The sequence below is a fragment of the Pantherophis guttatus genome, chromosome 4 (assembly GCF_059756535.1).
Source record: "Pantherophis guttatus breed Tessera chromosome 4, ASM5975653v1, whole genome shotgun sequence".
Taxonomy (NCBI): Eukaryota; Metazoa; Chordata; class Lepidosauria; order Squamata; family Colubridae; genus Pantherophis; species Pantherophis guttatus.
This window is the reverse complement of record NC_142066.1, coordinates 36530010-36549454: the sequence shown is the minus strand read 5'-3', so window position 1 is coordinate 36549454 and position 19445 is coordinate 36530010. Positions and strand designations below refer to the sequence as shown.

The window sequence follows — 19445 nt, the reverse complement described above, 5'->3', positions numbered from 1 at the left end:
CTTTGGGGAGCTAATTGAGAACTATAATTATCTCAAGTGATGGTAACGTTATTTCTTGCTTTTGTTTGTATGAAGTTTCAGTGAACAGTTTCACAATCAGAAACAGAACAGATAAATGTTAGAATTGGGCATGCCAGATGCTGGGCAAGGAAAGCCACCAATATTTCATTTCATTTTTGTATTTGTTTGGTGGATAGAGAGCAGGAAAATAAAAAATTGTTGAAGATGGATTGGTATAGGAAAACTAACATTAGATATTAATGAATTAGAGTGGGATATTGAATTTTATTTTCAAGGAAACAGATTCATTTTTATATTTGCAATGATTTTTTTGTTGCTATGTCTATTGATGTTATGGCTGGTGTTTTTGCCCCAAACTGAATGTAAGATGCACCCCATTCTTTGCAACAGAATTGATGCCCTCCAAATCCCACATGAATATTACCAGCCAGGTAACTTTGTCATTGGAGGAATCTCTTCTCAGTTCGTCTCCTTTTTCAAGGCTCTGTCTTTCCAGGAACACCCCAGATCAATGTTTATTGAAGATTCTATGTAAGGAATTTCTTATTTCAATTAGAGATCCAAGAGAACATTATCATAATTCCTAAGAAGAGAAAGAAAATCTTCCTTACTTGAACAAAATAGAGAATTTCAATAAGATCATGTTAAATGTATAGTTGCAGGTTTTCAAAATATCATATTCTCAATTCTGCATTTTGCCTTTCTTTTGTGAGAACTGCACTCTGTTAATTTGTCTACCAGATCATGTTGTTTTCAGTATTTGTCAAGATTTACAGCTTCCTTAAATCCCAACTACTTTTCTGTATCATATGAGGGACTTCCTTCAGTTTTGCCTCTATATTTGGGTACAAATTGGTTCTTATTTACTGCAGTTTCGCTTTAATGACCATTGTATCTCTAAGAGCTTGAATTTCTCAAAATAAATGAAGATGTTTCATGTTCTCTCTTTCTCATAGTCCTTCCGTTTCTATCCCCTTTACTGTGTTACTTCTTGTTTCAAAGAAGTATGAGGTAATTATATTGATCAATAGCTCTTAAAAGTTAAACATAAGGGGTATTACAAAGCTGTACAAGTCAGCAGAATGGGTTGCTCCAGAGTGGACCAGGAAGATCCATATTCAGGTTCTGAAGTGCTTTTCTTAATATAATGTTTGTCATTGGGTTGCTATAGGGCTAGAAGAATATGAAAGGAAGAAAAATGAAAAACGTTTCTCATAAATAAATCTTGGGCCACATCCTCATGCCTTTCTTATTTTTACTCTTGTAAATAAAGTCAGTTTGGTAATCTGAACCAAAAAGTGAATCAAATCATGGTACTGAAAATGAACACATAATCATGATCCAATCAAAGTTACATTAAATTCACTAAAATCAGTGGGGCCTAAGTCATATCTACTATAAGAATAACTGGATGAAATATAAAAGGACAATTTTATCACAGGACTCTATAATTAATAACACTGTGGTTTCCTGCTTTCAGTTTTCAAGACAAAAACTCCAAAGAAAATAGCAACCCTGCAATAATATTTTAACTATATTTTGTTGACTAATTCCTAGCGGCTGGATTCATGCATCCCAGTAAGCAGGAAAAAGTCTTATCACTCTTTAGTAGTAAGACTGAGCCCAGCCAACTGCTGCTTTTCTAATTTATACACTATATTGTATTTTGCTGCTTCATAATTTGTTTCTCCTTTCAGACATATATTTTTTTAACTTAAGGAACAATTGGAAATGTGATTTCCTTTGGCACACAATATTATCTTCACCTAGAGACAGGTGGATCTTGTCCATTATTATAGACAAAGCATTTGAACAGCAAAGAAACCAATAAGAAGAGTCTCTTTCTCTCACTAATCTAATCAAATAACTGGGGTGAATCATTCATAATAGGAGAAAAATTACTTTCTGAAGCATTTCTTGATCATTTCAAAGTTATATATACTTTATTTCTAATGAAGTATGTGGTTGTTGGCACATCCTGAGTACCATTCTGAGAAACAGATGTCTCTGAAAGAAATGTGTGCTTTTGATTATGAATGTCTAGAATATTCTTGGATTATACCAATGCTTTCATTGCAGTGTGGTGATAAAAAACTACCAGCAGGTCTTGGCCTTCTTGTATGCTGTGAAGGAAGTCAATGAAAATCCAAGGCTTTTGGCTAATGTAACAATGGGATTCCACATCTATGACAGCTACTTCAATGACAGGTTAACCTTTCAGACAACCATGAATCTACTCTATAGCCCAAAATCAACAGTTCCAAATTACAAGTGTAATTCAGAGAAGAATTTGATAGCTATCACTGGGGCACTTCATTCACAAACTTCCCTTCATATGGCTACTATCTCAAGTATTTATAAAACTCCCCAGGTAGGAGAATTTATCTATTGTAAGGTGACTTTTATAATTTTTGTAAGATGTTCATATTAAGGACCAAGAGAGAAAATAAAATAGAGAGGCTTCATCCAATGATGCAGCCTAGTAATTTTGCTGTCTTACATATCCCTCATTTAAACACCCATGTTTTTTATTTAAAAATCAGCACCCCTTTGCTGTAGAAATGACATTTATAAAGTAACACATACATACAAGCATATACACTTGTATTGAATAATATTATTCTTAGATTTCAATATGTCTTATCAGTCCATGTATTAACATTGGCGTTATATACAGATGTCCTGATCACATGCTATTGTCTGGATAATTATATAGGAAGTCTTTGTATTGGAACCTTAGATTTAAGCTCTGAAATCTAGTCCAAGCTATACCACTTGCATCATGATAATTCTGAAGTTACCAGAAGACATTATGGCTATCATCTTCATGGCTTAGCTGCTATTTGCTGGTTTGGGAAGTAGGCTTAGAAAAAGGTGAAACTGATTTAGAAGTTGAAATTATATTTCAATGGTGAAAAATTGCTTCTGTCTTTAATTCCAAGACATGCCAAATTGTGTTTCAATTGTGATATGAGAAATGCTAGTTACAAATCTTTTATATATATATAAAAATCTTTTATATAAAAATCTTTTATATAAAAATATATATAAATTTCATATTTATATATATATATGAAAAATATAGTCTGGATTAAGGCATGAATTTAGAAAAAAAAATTCTCAAGAAATTTTAGGATTAGAAAAATAATATATATTTGAAATAGTAATTCTTATTATTGCTTTGTAACTTGAAGTCCTAACACTAAATTACTTAAATTTTCCCCAATCTAATTTTCTCCAATTATATTGACAATTGGCCATACTGGCCATATTGTACATGCCTGGCAAGCTTGATACATGTACTATATAATTGCTATTTTGCTATAATTATGAATAATATTATATTCAAAAAATGGGAAATCCATCCATTATGGAGGGCACTAATTGAGAAGAAGGTTCCTTATAACATGTCCGTAAGCAGACATTTTTATTTTACTTATGCCAAGAAATTTGTTTTTGCTTAGGTCTCTTATTACTTGTTTGATCCTTTATTGACTACTAAAATACAGTTCCCTTTCATTTACCGGGTGGTTCCCAATGAAAAGCATCAGTATAAGGGTATTGTCAAACTACTTAAACATTTCCAATGGATATGGGTTGGGATCATCACACTGGATGATGACAAAGGAGAAAGTTTTGTTTGGAACTTAGTGCCAATGCTTTCCCAAAATGGTATTTGTTCTGCTTTCACTGACAGAATGCCCTCCATAACAAACTTCTTGGAAATCCATGACTCATATATGAAGACTGAAAAAAGACTCAATTTTTTTAGGATCAACGAAGTCAAAGCAGTTCTGGTATACGCAGAAACTCATTCTGCACTGAGTTTAAAATTTTTGCTCACTCAAAATAATGACATAGCAGACACTCTAGACAGAGTATGGATTATGACAGCCCAATGGGACTTCCCAGCTTTACAGTTTCATAAGGATTGGGATACAATGGTGTTCCAAGGGACTTTGTCTTTTGCAGTTCATTCCAGGGAAGTATTGGGATTCCAACATTTCCTTACAACCATAAAGCCTAACTTACTAGAGAAAGACAATTTTATTAATGATTTTTGGGAACAGGCTTTCAACTGTTTATTTTCAAATTACTACACTGGTGAACAGCATACAGAATTTTGTACTGGGAGAGAAAAATTGCAGAACCTTCCTGGACCCTTTTTTGAAATGAAGATGACAGCCCAAAGCTACAGTGTATATAATGCTGTCTATGTTGTGGCACATGCTTTAGATGCCATGCGGTCACTAGATTCCCAACACAGAATGATGAGAGCACTTGGGAACCCACAACCTTGGCAGGTATTATTTCATATTCAAAACAATGTTATTGCCATAAATAGGCAATTGAAAAGTAGCATTATGTAAAGTTTATATTACTGTTGATCACAAATTATTCTGTCTATACCTTCTCAAATAATTTCCTCATAGGAAATTATGAGCCAGTAGTGCGCAGCAGCATCCAAAAAGCTAAGGCAATCCTTGGTTGTATAAAGAAAGCATAGAATCAAAATCACATGAAGTATTAGTACCACTTTATAAATCTTTAGTATGACCATACCTGAAATATTGCATCCAATTTTGGTCACCACATTACAAAAAAGATGTTGAGACTTTGGAAAAAGTTGAGAAGAGCAACTAAGATGATTAGGGGCCTGGAAACAAAAACATATGAAGAAAGGTTGCAGGAATTGGGTATGGCCAGGCTAGAGAAAGACTAGGGTGACATGATAGCAATCTTCCAGTATTTGAGGGGCTGCCATAAAAAGAGGGGGACAATTTATTTTCCAAAGCACCAGAAGGCAAGACAAGAAACAGTGGATGGAAGCAACCTGGAATTAAGGAGAAACTTCCTAACAATGAGGACAATTAACCAGTGGAACAGCTTGCTTTCAGAAGTTGTAGGTGTTTCATTACTGGAGGTTTTTAAGAAAAGACTGGACAACCACCTATTTGAAATGCTATAGGGTCTCCTGCTTGATCAGGGGGTTGGATTAGAAGAACGCCAAGGTCCTGTCCTATTCTGTTTCTGATTAGGTTGCCAGGAGTATTTTCCACTTAGGAGTGGGACAACTGGCACCAAGTATTGCTGGAAGCTTTGTTTATATGTATTTGTTAGATTTATATCCTGCTTTTAATACAGAAGTTCAAGACTGTAAATACCATTCCCTCCTCTCATTTTTCCCCACAGCAGCAAACTAGATTGGGCTGAAAGTCACTGAATGAGGTTCCATGGATCAGGTCAGACCAGGATGTGGGTCCCCTTGGTGTCAGTTCAACAACTTAACTATCATACCATCCAGATTCTTTAGCCTTATGTCTTTCTGAAATCTAAGAGACCATTTCTTTCCTTCTTCACAAATTGCAGCATTTAAAAAGAAAATGTCATGACCCATATCATTTTTTTTTCCAGATGTAATGCTTAATATCAGCCCATTATATTTATTAAAATAGGAACTTGCAATTTTAGTGTTAATTAGTTCCTTCATGTTTTCTCTATAGAACCATCAACATCACTTTATAGACTTCACATTGCTTTTCCTCCAAAATTATTATATTATTGTTATATTGCTGTTTCTTTCAGCTTCTGCACATCTGTGTCTATTATACTTGTTTTGTTGTGTTCTATATATCTATATTTATTTGCTATTTGCTTTTAATCCACATTAAGGATTTCAGTGGATATCAATTCAATATTTATATGAAATACAATAATAAAGACATTTCACCTTTTCATTTAAAACTCCTTTTGTTATCTTGGGTTGCAGCTCCACTCTTTCTTGAGGAGAATTTCATTTAACAACAGTGCTGGAGACCTAGTATCTTTCGATGAGCAAGGTGAATTGGAAGGTGGATTTGATATTATCAACTGGATTACTTTTTCAAACAAATCATTCTCCAAAGTAAAAGTAGGAAAGTTGAACCCACATGTCTTATCTAATAAACAATTATACATTAATGATGGGAAGATCCTCTGGCATAACAACTTCAATAAGGTAATATTTTATTATAGACTATTGAGCTGGGAAGGTAAAGAAAATTTCCTTCTTTGGAAGAACATGTGCAAAATCTGGACTTTCCACATTTCCAGACTCCACATTATAGTCAACAGAAGACATTATAGATAGTAGATTTATCTATCTATGATAATTTAATGTTTATTTCATGGAAAATACTAAAATGATGTATCATATAAATTTATAATGCATATAAATGTATGGAATATTTTAAGTGGAACCCACCATACTGTGGGAATAATACAAGGAAGAAGAAATGTCTGGAATAATTTACAAGGAATTTGTAACAGGAATTTTCATAGAAAATTTCTTTTACAGAAATCTGTGAAAAAAATCTGTGGATGTACATTTTCTTTATGGATTTTACAAACTATTTCAAGAATCAGAATAGAATGTTAGCTTAGTAAAGCAAATAGTAAGATTACTTTTTCAAGCTATCAAGATCAAGGTCCTAGAATTATGTTCTGAATAACTGAATATATTTCACAGAAGGATTTTTGTCTCTGATGAGAAAACCCTTTGAAAATACCTTGCTAAGTTTTTTCTCCCCTCTATTTATTAACAGACACCACCATTTTCAATATGTAATGACCACTGCCATCCAGGTTCTGTTAGAAAAAAGAAAGACGGGAAACCATTCTGTTGCTATGACTGTGTTTCATGTCCCAAAGGGAAGATTTCTAACCAGAATGGTAGGTAATACAATATATTGTCATGTTACAATGAATAAATTATATTTTGTCTTTTAATTAAATAAGGATGTACTTTGCATAACATTCTAAGCCATGATGATATATGATTTGAGGGGTTTAATGTGATATTCAAACCTGTTTTATATCAGGGAACAAATATGTCCATTGATCTTCCCCAATCCCTTTAATGTTTTAAGTTGTTTTAATTTTTGAAAAATAAAACCAGGAATTACATTACAAAGAAAATATGTTAGTCTGTGGCAACATCTACAGATTATGTTTTTGTCTTAGCTTGGCATAATCTAATATGATTGGAAATTATCTTCTGGACTAAGCAAAAATATTTTTTCTGATAAATTGTTCAGGGAAAGTAGTGTAGCATAATTACTATGAATTAACCAACTGTGGATTTTTAAAATTAAAATCTAAATCAAAACATAAGCATTATTGTTTTGGATTTGTCCATGGAATTGTCCACTTACTCTTAAAAATAGTTTTTAACCCATTTCACGGGTGAAATGCTCCTGGTTCGGACCGGATCGCCCGATATGGTAGTGATGGCAGTGGGTGGTTCAGAGAACCGGTAGCAAAAATCCCTGCACTCCCCCACCTGATGATCGTGATGATCGCATGATCATCAGAGGCTTTTTTTTTAACTAAGGGAAAGCATTTTTTCTACAACCTCTTCTGACAAAAAATGCTTTTAAAAGTTTTAAAAAAGCCTCTGATGATCGTGCGGCTCAGCTGGGATCCTCAGAGGCTTTTCAAAGCATTTTTTTCTGCAACCTCTTGGCCGAATAGGTGGTAAAAAAAAATGCTTTGAAAAGTCTCTGACGATCCCAGCTGAGTTGCCTGATTGACAGAGAGGTATTTTTTAAAAAGCCTCTCTGACGATCCCTGCTGAATTGCCTGATCGCCAGAGGCTTTTCAAAGCATTAGAAAAAATGCTTTGAAAAGTTAAAAAAAAAAAGTTGGCCATGCCCACCCAGTCACATTACCCCCTCCACCAAGCCACGCCCATAGAACCGGTAGTAACAAATTTTACATTTCACCCCTGACCCATTTGCATTATACTTTTAACAGAAGCATGATGGGATGGATAGAACATTAAAATTAGGCTCCAACATTAAGTTTGTTTAGTCAATTGATGAGAACCAGTTTGATATAATGGTTAAGGTATCAACCAAGAAACTGAGTGTGTGTGAATTCTAGTTCTGCTATAGGCACAAAATCAGCTGGGTTACTTTGAGCCAGTCATATTCTTTCAGACATAGGAAAGAAGCAGTGGCAAACCACATTCAAAATCTTGTCCAAAATCCTACAGAGACTTGTTTAGGTAATCCCAGGAGTAAAAACTGACTCAAAGGCACACACACACACACACACAGACACACACACATTTCCATTGTTCCTCATGTAACTTGAACTGTGTAATTAAGCTGAAACTCTTGAATTTTTAATTTAACTTTCTAAAGAGGTTCAGGAAATAGGAACTCCTTGCTTCACAGTAGTTTTTACCTTCACACTATCACATGGAGGTATATGAACAGAGGCAGAAAATGGTACCATATATAAAGTAGCATACTGGGATTAGCCATTTCTCTGCCATATTTGCAATAACTGGAAAACTATTTTTCATAATATAATTTTTATTGAAAAAAGATAAAAGCCTTGCAAATATTAAAAAAAAATAAAGATTAGTGAATAAGTAAGAAAGAAAGAAAGTAGAAATAGCATTGGAAAAGAAAGAAAAGAAAAGTTCATTTCCTTCTTCAATAAGCTATCCTTTCTAACTGAAAAACCCATAAATCACAAGGATTTTGTTTTGTTTTGTTTTGTTTTGTTTTCAGCAAATGTGTATATTTGAATCCCAAATTTTCTAGCTTTTTTATTAGTCCACAAGGTATGATAAAATGACTCTTTGCACTGTCCACATTTTCAATGTAAATTTGAAGTATCTTTATATATCCTGGCATTTTTTTCTAGAATCATATACCAATGACATATCACTTTATAGAAATTCTCTTTTAAAATATAATATAAATTTCAGTCCTTTCAATTAAGTTTTCCACTTTCCAACAAAATTATGATCAAAATTCATAGCACCTGGAAGTCTAAAAATAGATCACTCATTGTGTGTTATGCATTGTAATGTATAGCTGGCATAGAAAAGAGAATCAGATGAGTGGAGATTGGTATGGGTAGGTTTATTATATCATGCAAAAAATGCCTTTAAGTGTTATGGGATTGCAAGTTAGGCTGGATGCTCACCAATTATAAAATCTCTCCCTCTCCTCCCCCCTCTCTCCCTCCCTCCTGCATACATTTTCTGCTCAAACTTTAAGAACAGTATAATTAATGATTAAGATTAACTAGATTAAGAGATTAAGTTAGACAGGGAGAGCTTTGAAAAGAGAATAACTTCCTCTTTTGCTTTACTTACAATAGTATTGTGATAAGAAATCTGAACAAATGAAGCAATATCTAAATTGAGTCTCAAATAAGCATTTTAAAATACTGAGAGATGTATAAATTGTGGACCATTAGCCATAATTGTGCATTTCTACATGATTTTTTAAAACTTTTCCACTAATTTTATAATGTGAATGCTTTCACCCATTTGGGAGGAAATATGCAAAAGAAAAATATATGAACAAATTCAGATATAAATTTAAGAGAGAAAAATAAGATTAACTGAATATTAACAATCTGTATGAATTAAAGAATTTTTAAAGTTGTTCAATACTGCAAATTTTAATAATTTATTATTATTGTTGTTATTCAAAGAAATGGACAAGATTCCCACTAGATATTTGGAAAATTGGATCTCCATCATACCTTTCCTCATCCTTGTTAGGAATCAAAAAAGAAAAAGAAAAGCTTGATAAATTAAATCCTTGATAAAAGCACACCTGTATTCAAGACACTGAGATGTTATTGGTTTATCTTTTTTTCAGACATGGACAACTGTATCCAGTGTCCAGATGATCAGTATACAAACAGTAACCAAGATGGATGTCTTCCCAAGAGTTTAAATTTTCTCCTTTATGGTGAACCATTGAGCTTTGGTTTAGTTTTTATGGCTGTTTTATTTTCTGTGATCACAGCTTTGGTACTGGGGATTTTCATTAAGTACCAGCATACTCCAATTGTCAAAGCCAATAACCGAGACCTGACTTACACTCTCCTCATCTCCCTCCTGCTCTGCTTCCTCTGTTCCTTCCTATTCATTGGCCAACCTCACACTATAATCTGTCTCTTCCGGCAAACCACATTTGGTGTTATCTTCTCTGTAGCTATTTCTTCTGTGCTGGCAAAAACCATCACTGTGGTTCTAGCATTCATGGCTACAAAGCCAGGATCCAAAATAAGGAGTTGGGTGGGGAAAAGACTGGCTACTTTTATGGTCCTATTCTGCTCTGTTTTTCAATTACTCCTTTGTACTGTGTGGTTATGTACTGCTCCTCCCTTCTTAGACCTCGACATGCATTCTTTGACTAAGGAAATAGTGGTAAAATGTAATGAAGGGTCAGAGTTTATGTTTTACTGTGTTCTGGGCTATCTGGGATTTCTGGCTCTAATCAGTTTCATTGTAGCTTTCTTTGCCAGAATGTTGCCTGATACTTTTAATGAAACTAAGTTCATTACATTCAGCATGTTAGTCTTTTGCAGTGTATGGATCACCTTTGTCCCAACTTACCTAAGCACCAAGGGAAAATACATGGTGGTTGTGGAGATCTTCTCCATCTTGACCTCCAGTGCTGGTTTGCTGGGTTGTATCTTTTTTCCCAAGTGTTATATAATTGCTCTAAAGCCTGAGCTAAATAGTAAAGAGCTAATAATGAGACACAAATAGAAATCTATTTGTGATTACTCATTCTTTAAAGAACATCAACAAGAGTATTTTACTACAATCAACAGAGGTAACAGTTAATATATGAAAAAATAGACTACTTTGCACATTTTGTATCTGCATCCAAGTCAATGAACTTTTCAAATTCATCATATGCAAATATGGTGATAAATGTGTAATCATTTTTCAGTAATCATAGGTTTAAGAATGCATTTAAATATTTGGGAAAATTGATACATAGGAATATCCAGTGTGGATCAACTCTGGATAAATACACATGTAAGAGCATGAATCCCAGTGTGATTGTTTTCCAGATGTATGAACTTTAGTGTGGCAATTATGGAGACTTCTAGAAATCAGTCTGATATACTCTAGAACAGTGGCTCTCAGTCAGGGTACTGAGGATATGTGAAGAGGGCCAGAGGTAAAAAAAACTTGTCATGGGACACCCTGGCACATGCCAATAGGGCCAAAGAAAAGCAAAGAGCTTATACAGCAAATTTATTTGGAAAAAAAAGTGATGATGAATCGTCTCAATATTCACTTCTTTGGATTATGCATAACAACTTGACATAAGTAACAGTGACAACATGCTGTCCCTGTTACTGAACCCCTGAGGCTTTATAGATAATAAAACACTTTCTGATACTTAGCCTTGTAATCTGTATAGAATTTAAAGCCTGATGTTCTTCACTAAGATAAATATTTGACTATAAAATACATATATAACTTACTTCACCAAGATAATGCTCTTATAAAGGCTAAAAGTATAACTATATTTACAACTTCTAAAGGGAAATGTAATATTCATCATTAAATGTTTAAGTCTCTACTTGATCCTATTTAATGTAAATTCATACCTATATCTATTGTAAAAAAAAAAATTGGAAGTTATTTCTTTGTCTTTCTTTGTCTTTCTTTCTGCACTTTGGGCTTTGCTTTTTTATTTTTATTTTCTCCCTTCTATCTTAATTATTAGTTGTTGTTAGTTTTTATCTCTTGACTTTAAAATTTAAATAAATTTTAATTGTAATGTTTAATAAAATTATTTTAAAAAATATTATATTCTAATAAGAAATATAAAGGTCAGATACAAGAGGGGAAATTATTTTTCAGACATTCCAGTTTTGGAGAATATACTAATAGTACAACATTAAAATATCCTAGCTTCAAATTTCCTAAGAAAATTATGAAAGTCAAATTGTTATTCCATACATATTATGCATACATTAACACACACACACACATATATGCATATGCATGTGCATGTGTACGTGCATATTTACACACACACATATGTTCATTCAGTGACCGTCTACCGGCACATGGAGAATACTTTTAATAATGTTGAATAAATGGACTTACTACTGGTTCTTCAGGTTACAGCCATTATTAATACCCCTGCAGTATAGAAAGTCCTTCACTTAGGACTGTAATGGAACAAGAAGTGATGGCTGTAAAGTGACATGACCTCATTTAACAACCTCCACTCACTGTTCTCCATGATGCAGCTGTTAAATGAAGATGTATGTTGTTAAGTGGAGCATAGGGTGCTTCAAGGGTGGGGGTAGTACAGGAAGACCTAGGACAGGCCCAAGCTCATCTTCCCCAGCCTCCCAAGTCTCCCCTCCGTTGAAGCACCTAGTGCTCCAGTCTCTGCCACTTCAGCTTCCCCCAGGATTCTTCCAACCACTCAGTATGCAAGAGTGCTTAAAGTTATTCAGCAGTAGCTACCAGCACACAGAGGATGGTTATAGTCTGTAGCAATGGTCTACTATCCATCAACCATCCAAGGGCCTCCCAAGGCCTCCCACTGCCCCTTGGGATTCCCCAAGGCCTTAGCCTAGTCCCAATCCAGCTATTCAACCATGGAAGGTAACCTGAGCTATCAGCCCAGAGAGGGCAGTTGCAATCTATAGACCATGGCCTACTTCTCATCCAGATCCCCAAAGACCTCCCCCTGACACTTGTGGTTTTCCCAGGCTTTGGCCCACTCCCATGGAAGGAAGCCTAAAGCAAGTCAGCAGAAGCTACCAGCACATAGAAAGCAATTAAAGTGTGTAGGTCAAGCCATACTTGTCTTCCAGACACCCAATGGCCTCCCAAGGCTTCCCCATGCTGAGGTACTCAGTATTCCATGGAAGTACTTGAGGTTTCCCCAGACCTCATCCTGCTCCCAGCCTTACCAGTCAGATATGCAAGGGAGTCTAAAGCATAAAAATGCTTTCAAGTCAAGGATACCAGTTACAACCTGTAGCTTGAGGTTTAATTTCTATATTGCCATCCAAGCACTTTTTAGGATTCAGTTTGCTCCTCACTCTAGTCCATAGCCTAGTAGCAGCCAACTTACCTTTCTGTTTGTTAAGGAGGAGTTTATTCAATGCAATGTAATATGGGACTCCACTTTCTTACAGAAGCTGCTTGCCTCATGGCCACTTTGTGCTGGTCCGTAAGCCAGATATACCTCTCACAAACTTGTAGGGGTGTGTCTGTGACTGCACAAACTCCAAAAACAAATGGAGCCTTCTAAAACAATGGATCCTCTCTGAAATATCAAACCTCTACAGACTCGCTTTGTACGAACTGGACTCCTTTAAACAAGGCAAGATACAGGGCAGCCAAAAAGGCAGAGATGGAGGGAGATATATGGACAGGGGCAGTTGGAGGCAGTTCTTACTTTACTGAGGCTCAGGGTGGGCAAAAACAAAGCCCAGAATGGATTAGCATAGGTAGAGCAATGACTGGTAGAATTTTGTTAATGATACCAATAGGAAATGATGGGATTGTCATTGCTAGGACTCATGTAACTAAGCATTAAACGGCATTGTTTAGCAATAGAAATTCAAGTCCCAATTGTTGTCACAACGTAAGGATTACTTGTATACATATAGCCCAATAATTATTTTCTCAGTTTGCCTGACACAAGTACTTTACATAAATGACAACACTGATGTGGTTACACTATGATGCATATGTCATTTTTCCTTCCCTTTAGGACACAGGTGTCAAACTTGCTGCATCATGTTGCCATCATGACTCGTGACATATCATGACTTTTTTTCCCTGTCAGGGCATTTATTAATCCCATGTTTGGCTCTGGGACTAATTACCCTGGTTTAATTAGAGGAGATGAATCGTGGCTTATTCCAAGTTGCAATAATCTGAAAAGAAACGCGAGGAAAGGTTTCTAATAAAACTCATTTATTTGTTATAAAGAAAATAAAACACCTCACTAAATAAGAAAAGTAAATTGTTACATTTTGGAAGTAATTTGGGCCAGCTGCCTTTCAGCAACCGGCACCCGTGGCAAGAGAACAAAGGAAAGAGTGTGAGAAGCAAGTGAAGGAATGTGGGTGGATGGACATGCGTAGTAGCTTTTGATAACAATTCTTGGCAAGGTACGGAAAGTCAGATAGTCCAGAAATAATGAGCTCAGCTGGTAAATAAAATAACGCAGTGACATTCCCTTCACAGAGTTGGGATGGGCGTGGCTAGCATGTGGTACATCCAGACTGTAGGCCACCAGTTTGACATCCTTTAGGCCTTGCTGTGTAGGCACTTGCATATATACTTACATACTTACATTAACTGTTTCATAAAAGCCAAGAAATTCCTATAAATAACATGAGAAAGCTAACTAATGAAAAATTCTCTTTATATTTTACTCATTTCTATCATATTAGCAAGGATCAGGAAAAAAAATCATTACATATTATTTGACTCTCATAATAATCACTCTTTTGTCTGACAGTTTCACTAAATCATAGAGTTTTTTTTTTTAAAAAAAAAAAAGTCAAGTCAAACTTGTCCTCAATAGTTGTCTAATAAATTTTTTAGGAGTAAATGCCAGATTATAATGATCAGAAGTATCATGTGAGGTTACTTATGAAAATGAAGCATTTATGCAACAACCATTTCTTCTGGGTATATTTCCCTGGAGTATTTGTCTTCTCTTAAGATCTCATAGTTTGGGGCTATAACTGAAAGAGACAAAGGCTAAACAGCTGCTTCGGTTGGCACTGGTGATTTTAAAACTTTCGGCTGAATCAAGATTTCTGCCACAAATGAAATAAAATGTGCAATTTCAAGCAGGTAACTTGGTAATAATATCTGTGTGATAGTGTGTGCACATATTTGTGTGTATGAATGAACATGTGTTTGAGAGAGACAAAGAGGAACAATATTTTATCCATTTAAATTTCAAAATTTTTAAATATATAAAATAAGTTAGGATTTCCTTCATTTCTTCTTAAAAGTAAAGTCATAGCCACTGGTGTCTAGGCATAAACTACTCTGAAATTGTTTGAGAATAGAGAATTAAAAAGAGGAAGGAGGTTGACACTAAGAAATATAGTAGTGATTTCAAGAAAAGGTTGTTGTTGTGTTGTTGTTATTGTTGTTGTTGTAAAGGCTTCTTTAAGAAGAGGGATAGACATAGGCAGAGCAACAAAACCAACAATGCCAAACAATTTGTAGTAATATAGTTTGAAATCTAATGCAGGATTAGCTGCAAATAGGAACAACAAAAGCTATAACTTTCCAGCACTTTTCTCTTTAAACAGCCACAGGATTTAAATCTATGCCATGGACTATCAACAGCTGTTCCAAATGAACCTATATTTGATGTCAAATATAGGCTCATTTGGAACAGCTATTGAATTAAGTGTAGACTCATCCAGATTTGTAAAAAACCTGCACTTGTCGATAGTACTTAGTAGTTATTTTCTTTGTTTTACTTGTTCTAAATAAATTAGATTTAAAATCTCATTCATTTCACTTTGGTGGCATGTCTTAATGTGGTACCAATTCCTTCTTAGGTTTGTGACTGGACCTGAACTGAAAGGTTTATTTATATGGACAAAAAAAGAAGTAATCAAAATTAAAATAATTTAAGATAATTAAAAATGTTACATCTGAAATTTTATACAGGTATGTCAATCTCTTTTTTTTTACTTTCTCCTTTTGCAATAAAAATTAAAAATTATGAGTTCTAACCAATCACTCAAATACAGCACCTTGCACATTATGGCTTGATTTATCATTCATTTTTTAATAATCATATTTACTATATATTATTCATTGACTTGAACTTCTGAATGCAAAAAAAGAACAAATAATACAAAAGAAATGTAGTAAGTAGCTTGGTCATATAGAGAGAATGAACATGGACCTATCTGCAAAATAAATTTGTGAAATAAAAGTATTTGAAACAAAAGTAAGGGACGAGCAGGAAAATAACAGAGATGAGAAATATAAGGACCAAAAACAATATATGAAATATAGGGGTGGGTTCTACTTACCTTTACTACCAGTTTGCAACGGGGCCATGCGCGCACAAGCGCACAAGCTTCTGTGCATGTGCAGAAGCATTTTGATGATGTCAGGGTCGGTGGGCGGAGCCTCCCGCCAGTTTTACTACCTATTCTATAGAACCGGTGCGAACCAGGGGCAACCTACCACTGATGAAACAGATAGATTGTATGAACAAAAATAGTCTGCAAAATAATAAAATAAACAAATAAAATAAGCAGAGAGTACAAAAAATAATGTCAGTGTAAACTAGAATCAGGTTCTTTTTTAAAAATCTCATAATTTTAATTTCCTTTAAGAAATTCTTGTGACTTTTTTTGTATTTTTTGTAATGCTATCTTAATATATGTATTTATTTTACAATGTATACTGTGCTTCAAAACCCTTATTATTAATTTAAACAGAACTGATAGCCTCCAAAGGCTTTGGGTTTTTATTTGCATGTAAAAGACCTCTATTTCAGGTCTTATTCCTTGGTAGAAAAATAACTGGAAAAAACGTTCTGTTATATTCCTTCACAGATGAATCCTCAATATAAGATGATACAGAATTCAACTTCTGTCACTGAATTTATACTCCTGGGACTCTCCAGCAACCCTCAGGCCCAACTCATTCTCTTTGGTGTCTTCCTTATGATTTATTTGATGGCTGTGGTTGGAAATATACTTATCCTTCTTATTGTCAGCTTAAATGCCAAACTCCATAACCCCATGTATTTCTTCCTATGCAATCTCTCTGTAGTAGATATTGGCTATACAACTTCCACTGTTCCCAAGATGTTAATGAATTATCTCTGTGATGATAAACGGATCTCTTTCTCAGGCTGCTTGTCCCAAATGTACTTCTTCATCTCCTTTGGTGGCATTGAATGTCTTTTGTTGGGCATCATGGCATATGACCGATATGCAGCTATTTGCCACCCACTGCATTACGGTGTGCTCATGCGGCCTAAAGTATGCATTTGGCTTGCAGTAACTGCTTGGATTCTTGGCTTCTCTAACTCAGGTATCCACACTGGCCTTATGACCTCTTTGTCCTTCTGTGAGGACAATGTCATAGAACATTTTTTCTGTGACATCCCACCTCTCTTCCAACTGTCTTGCACTGATACTCAGATCAATCAAATTGCTACTTTTGTATTTGGAGGAGGTATAATCATGGGTTCCTTCCTAGTGACTCTGTTGTCCTATGTATATATAGCCTTAGCAATACTCAGGATTCGGAGTAAAGAAGGACGTCGCAAGGCATTTTCCACCTGTGCCTCTCACCTGGCTGTAGTGAACATCTACTTTGGCACCATCATCTTCACTTACATACGCCCTAATTCCACTTACTCTCAAGAGCAAGATCATGCTTTACCAGTGCTCTATGGGATTCTAACACCTATGCTTAACCCAATTATCTACAGCTTAAGAAACAAGGATGTACAACGGGCACTTCGTAAAATAATTCAAGGAATTTAGGGGAGAAGGTTTGGGCGTTAAATAGCCATTGTTTTCTAAAACCTTTTAAAAATTAATTTTAAGGCAGCAGGTTCTTTGTATAAGGCTGAATAGAACAATGTTGTAATCATAATGAATTTGACTGTTTTGATTTTGGTGAACAAATCTATCACAGTTTTGTAGTACTTAATGCTTGATGTTAGACAATGTGCCAAAATATTCAATTTTCTTCTTAATGACTATTTGACTTCTGAATTATGAAGAATCAGAATCTAGGGATAATATGTTGAAAGACCTTATTGGGATTGTGGGCTGGACTGCCTATTCTGGCCAGATGTTCTTAGCCTCTTCATGAAAATAATAAAGGTGGTAAGGCAATTGAATTCTGGTGAAATTTTCCCACACCCACCACTCCCAATACTTTACTATGGTTAATTATTTATGAATAATAAAAACACTTTTGTTAATCCAGAGTCCTAGCAGAACATAGTGATGGTTCTAAGATCTCTATGGATGTTTCTTTGCAAACAAAAAGTCTTCTTTCCTGTAGATTATTGCACTGTATGCATGTATGTGAAAGACTTCATTACATGCATAGCATGACTCTTGCATTCCCAATTCTAAAATTGCTAAGAATGTATGCTCTTTTATTTAATTTAAAGCAATTACTGACAACTCAGCATCTTTTAAGACTACTTGTTTCCAAAAATCTATGCATACTCAGATATTTATGTCTTAAATTGTTCACTCCTTTATTTCTTCCCAGTTTTTCTCCCATATCAAACGTCTTATATCTATAGAGCTATGATGAGTTAAGAGCCGAGGTGACGCAGTGGTTAGGGTGCAGTACTGCAGCTACTTCAGCTGACTGCTAGTTCAGCAGATCAGTGGATCAAATCTCACTGGCTCAAGGTTGACTCAGCCTTCCATCCTTCTGAGGTGGGTAAAATGAGGACCCAGATTGTTAGGGGCAATATGCTATTTAGTATACTGTCTTTGGTGAAAGCCGCCCATAGTCTGAGTGGGCGGCATAGAAATATGACTAATAAATAAATAAAAATATTTTTTTCAAAATAACCATAGCTCAGCAGTGGGCACAGTAGAATTTGAATCGAAGGAAGGCCTTGCAAAGAACATGGAACGCCAGGAGGAGGGGGAGGGGGGAGGAAGGGGAGGAGGAGAGGAACGAGATAATGATGCTATGCTTATAAACCAAAACCAGTTTAGAAGACTGCCGGCCTGCATACATACAGTAGATTACTCTAAGAAAGAAGTAGGAAGGAATTATAGAAGAACTGTATACATTAAATCAACCCTGTAAGTTCCACATAAATTTAGATGTAAGTAGGTTTGAAGTACAGTGCTAGGCATACAGTAATTAAACTGGTGCTTTATGGTTATGCCATAACAAAATCAGAAAAGTGGAGAAAAGTAAGCATGGTGTAAAGAAATATTGCCTGAAATATATTATATGGATAAAAGGAAAATTTGAAACATGCTTAATTTTGCTAATAAAAAGGGAAAAAAATTCAAGAAGGTGTACAGTATGTTGTAAATTGGTTCAGATCTAATGAACCTACATCCCATAATCTATACTGCATTTACACAATTCATTTCCTTTTGTTTAGTTCTCATTATTGAATTAGTCTTATTCAATATTGACCACTAAAGAATATTGATTACTAAAATCAACCATCAGGGTTATTTTGTGGGCAAATAGGAAGAAAAAAAAGAAAGTAGCATTCGTATGTTCACTGCCTCAAGTTATTTATTTTTTAAAAAATGTAGGTAGGAGAAAGAAAGAAAGAAAGAAAGAAAGAAAGGAAGGAAGGAAGGAAGGAAGGAAGGAAGGAAGGAAGGAAGGAAGGAAGGAGGAAGGAAGGAAGGAAGGAAGGAAGGAAGGAAGGAAGGAAGGAAGGAAGAAAGATAATAGATGATAGATAGATAGATAGATAGATAGATAGATAGATAGATAGATGATAGATAGATAGATAGATAGATAGAAGATAGATAGATAGATAGATAGATAGATAGATAGATAGATAGATAGATAGATAGATAATAGGCTCCCTCCAATCATAATTTTGTCAGTCATCTCTTTTTCATTT

The 19445-nt window shown here is 34.9% G+C and overlaps 3 protein-coding genes across 4 annotated transcripts in view; 2 read left to right on the top strand and 1 right to left on the bottom strand.

Moving 5' to 3' along the window:
- Nucleotides 1-265: 265 nt before the first annotated feature.
- Nucleotides 266-19445, bottom strand: part of LOC117669000 (olfactory receptor 14A16-like) — an 82071-nt gene continuing 62891 nt past the window's right edge. Inside the window, exon 5 of the mRNA XM_087891954.1 lies at nt 266-604. Coding sequence (XP_087748080.1) covers nt 570-604 — 35 coding nt within the window. The 3' untranslated portion in view covers nt 266-569. The remainder of the gene's footprint in view (nt 605-19445) is intronic.
- LOC117668712 (vomeronasal type-2 receptor 26-like) lies at nt 2192-10588 on the top strand. The gene is made up of 5 exons (XM_087891569.1): nt 2192-2392; nt 3486-4325; nt 5792-6019; nt 6606-6732; nt 9690-10588. Exons 1-5 carry the CDS (start codon nt 2192-2194, stop codon nt 10586-10588), a joined length of 2295 nt encoding a protein of 764 aa, XP_087747695.1.
- Nucleotides 15444-17511, top strand: LOC117668999 (olfactory receptor 5AP2-like). Of its 2 annotated transcripts, none has more exons than XM_034423087.3 (2): nt 15444-15514; nt 16417-17511. In XM_034423087.3, exon 2 carries the CDS (start codon nt 16417-16419, stop codon nt 17356-17358), a length of 942 nt encoding a protein of 313 aa, XP_034278978.1. In that variant the 5' UTR covers nt 15444-15514; the 3' UTR covers nt 17359-17511. The 2 variants fall into 2 exon arrangements, with proteins under 2 accessions (XP_034278978.1, XP_034278979.1); XM_034423088.3 differs by lacking the exon at nt 15444-15514 and adding an exon at nt 15963-15974 and having other exon boundaries at nt 16444-17511.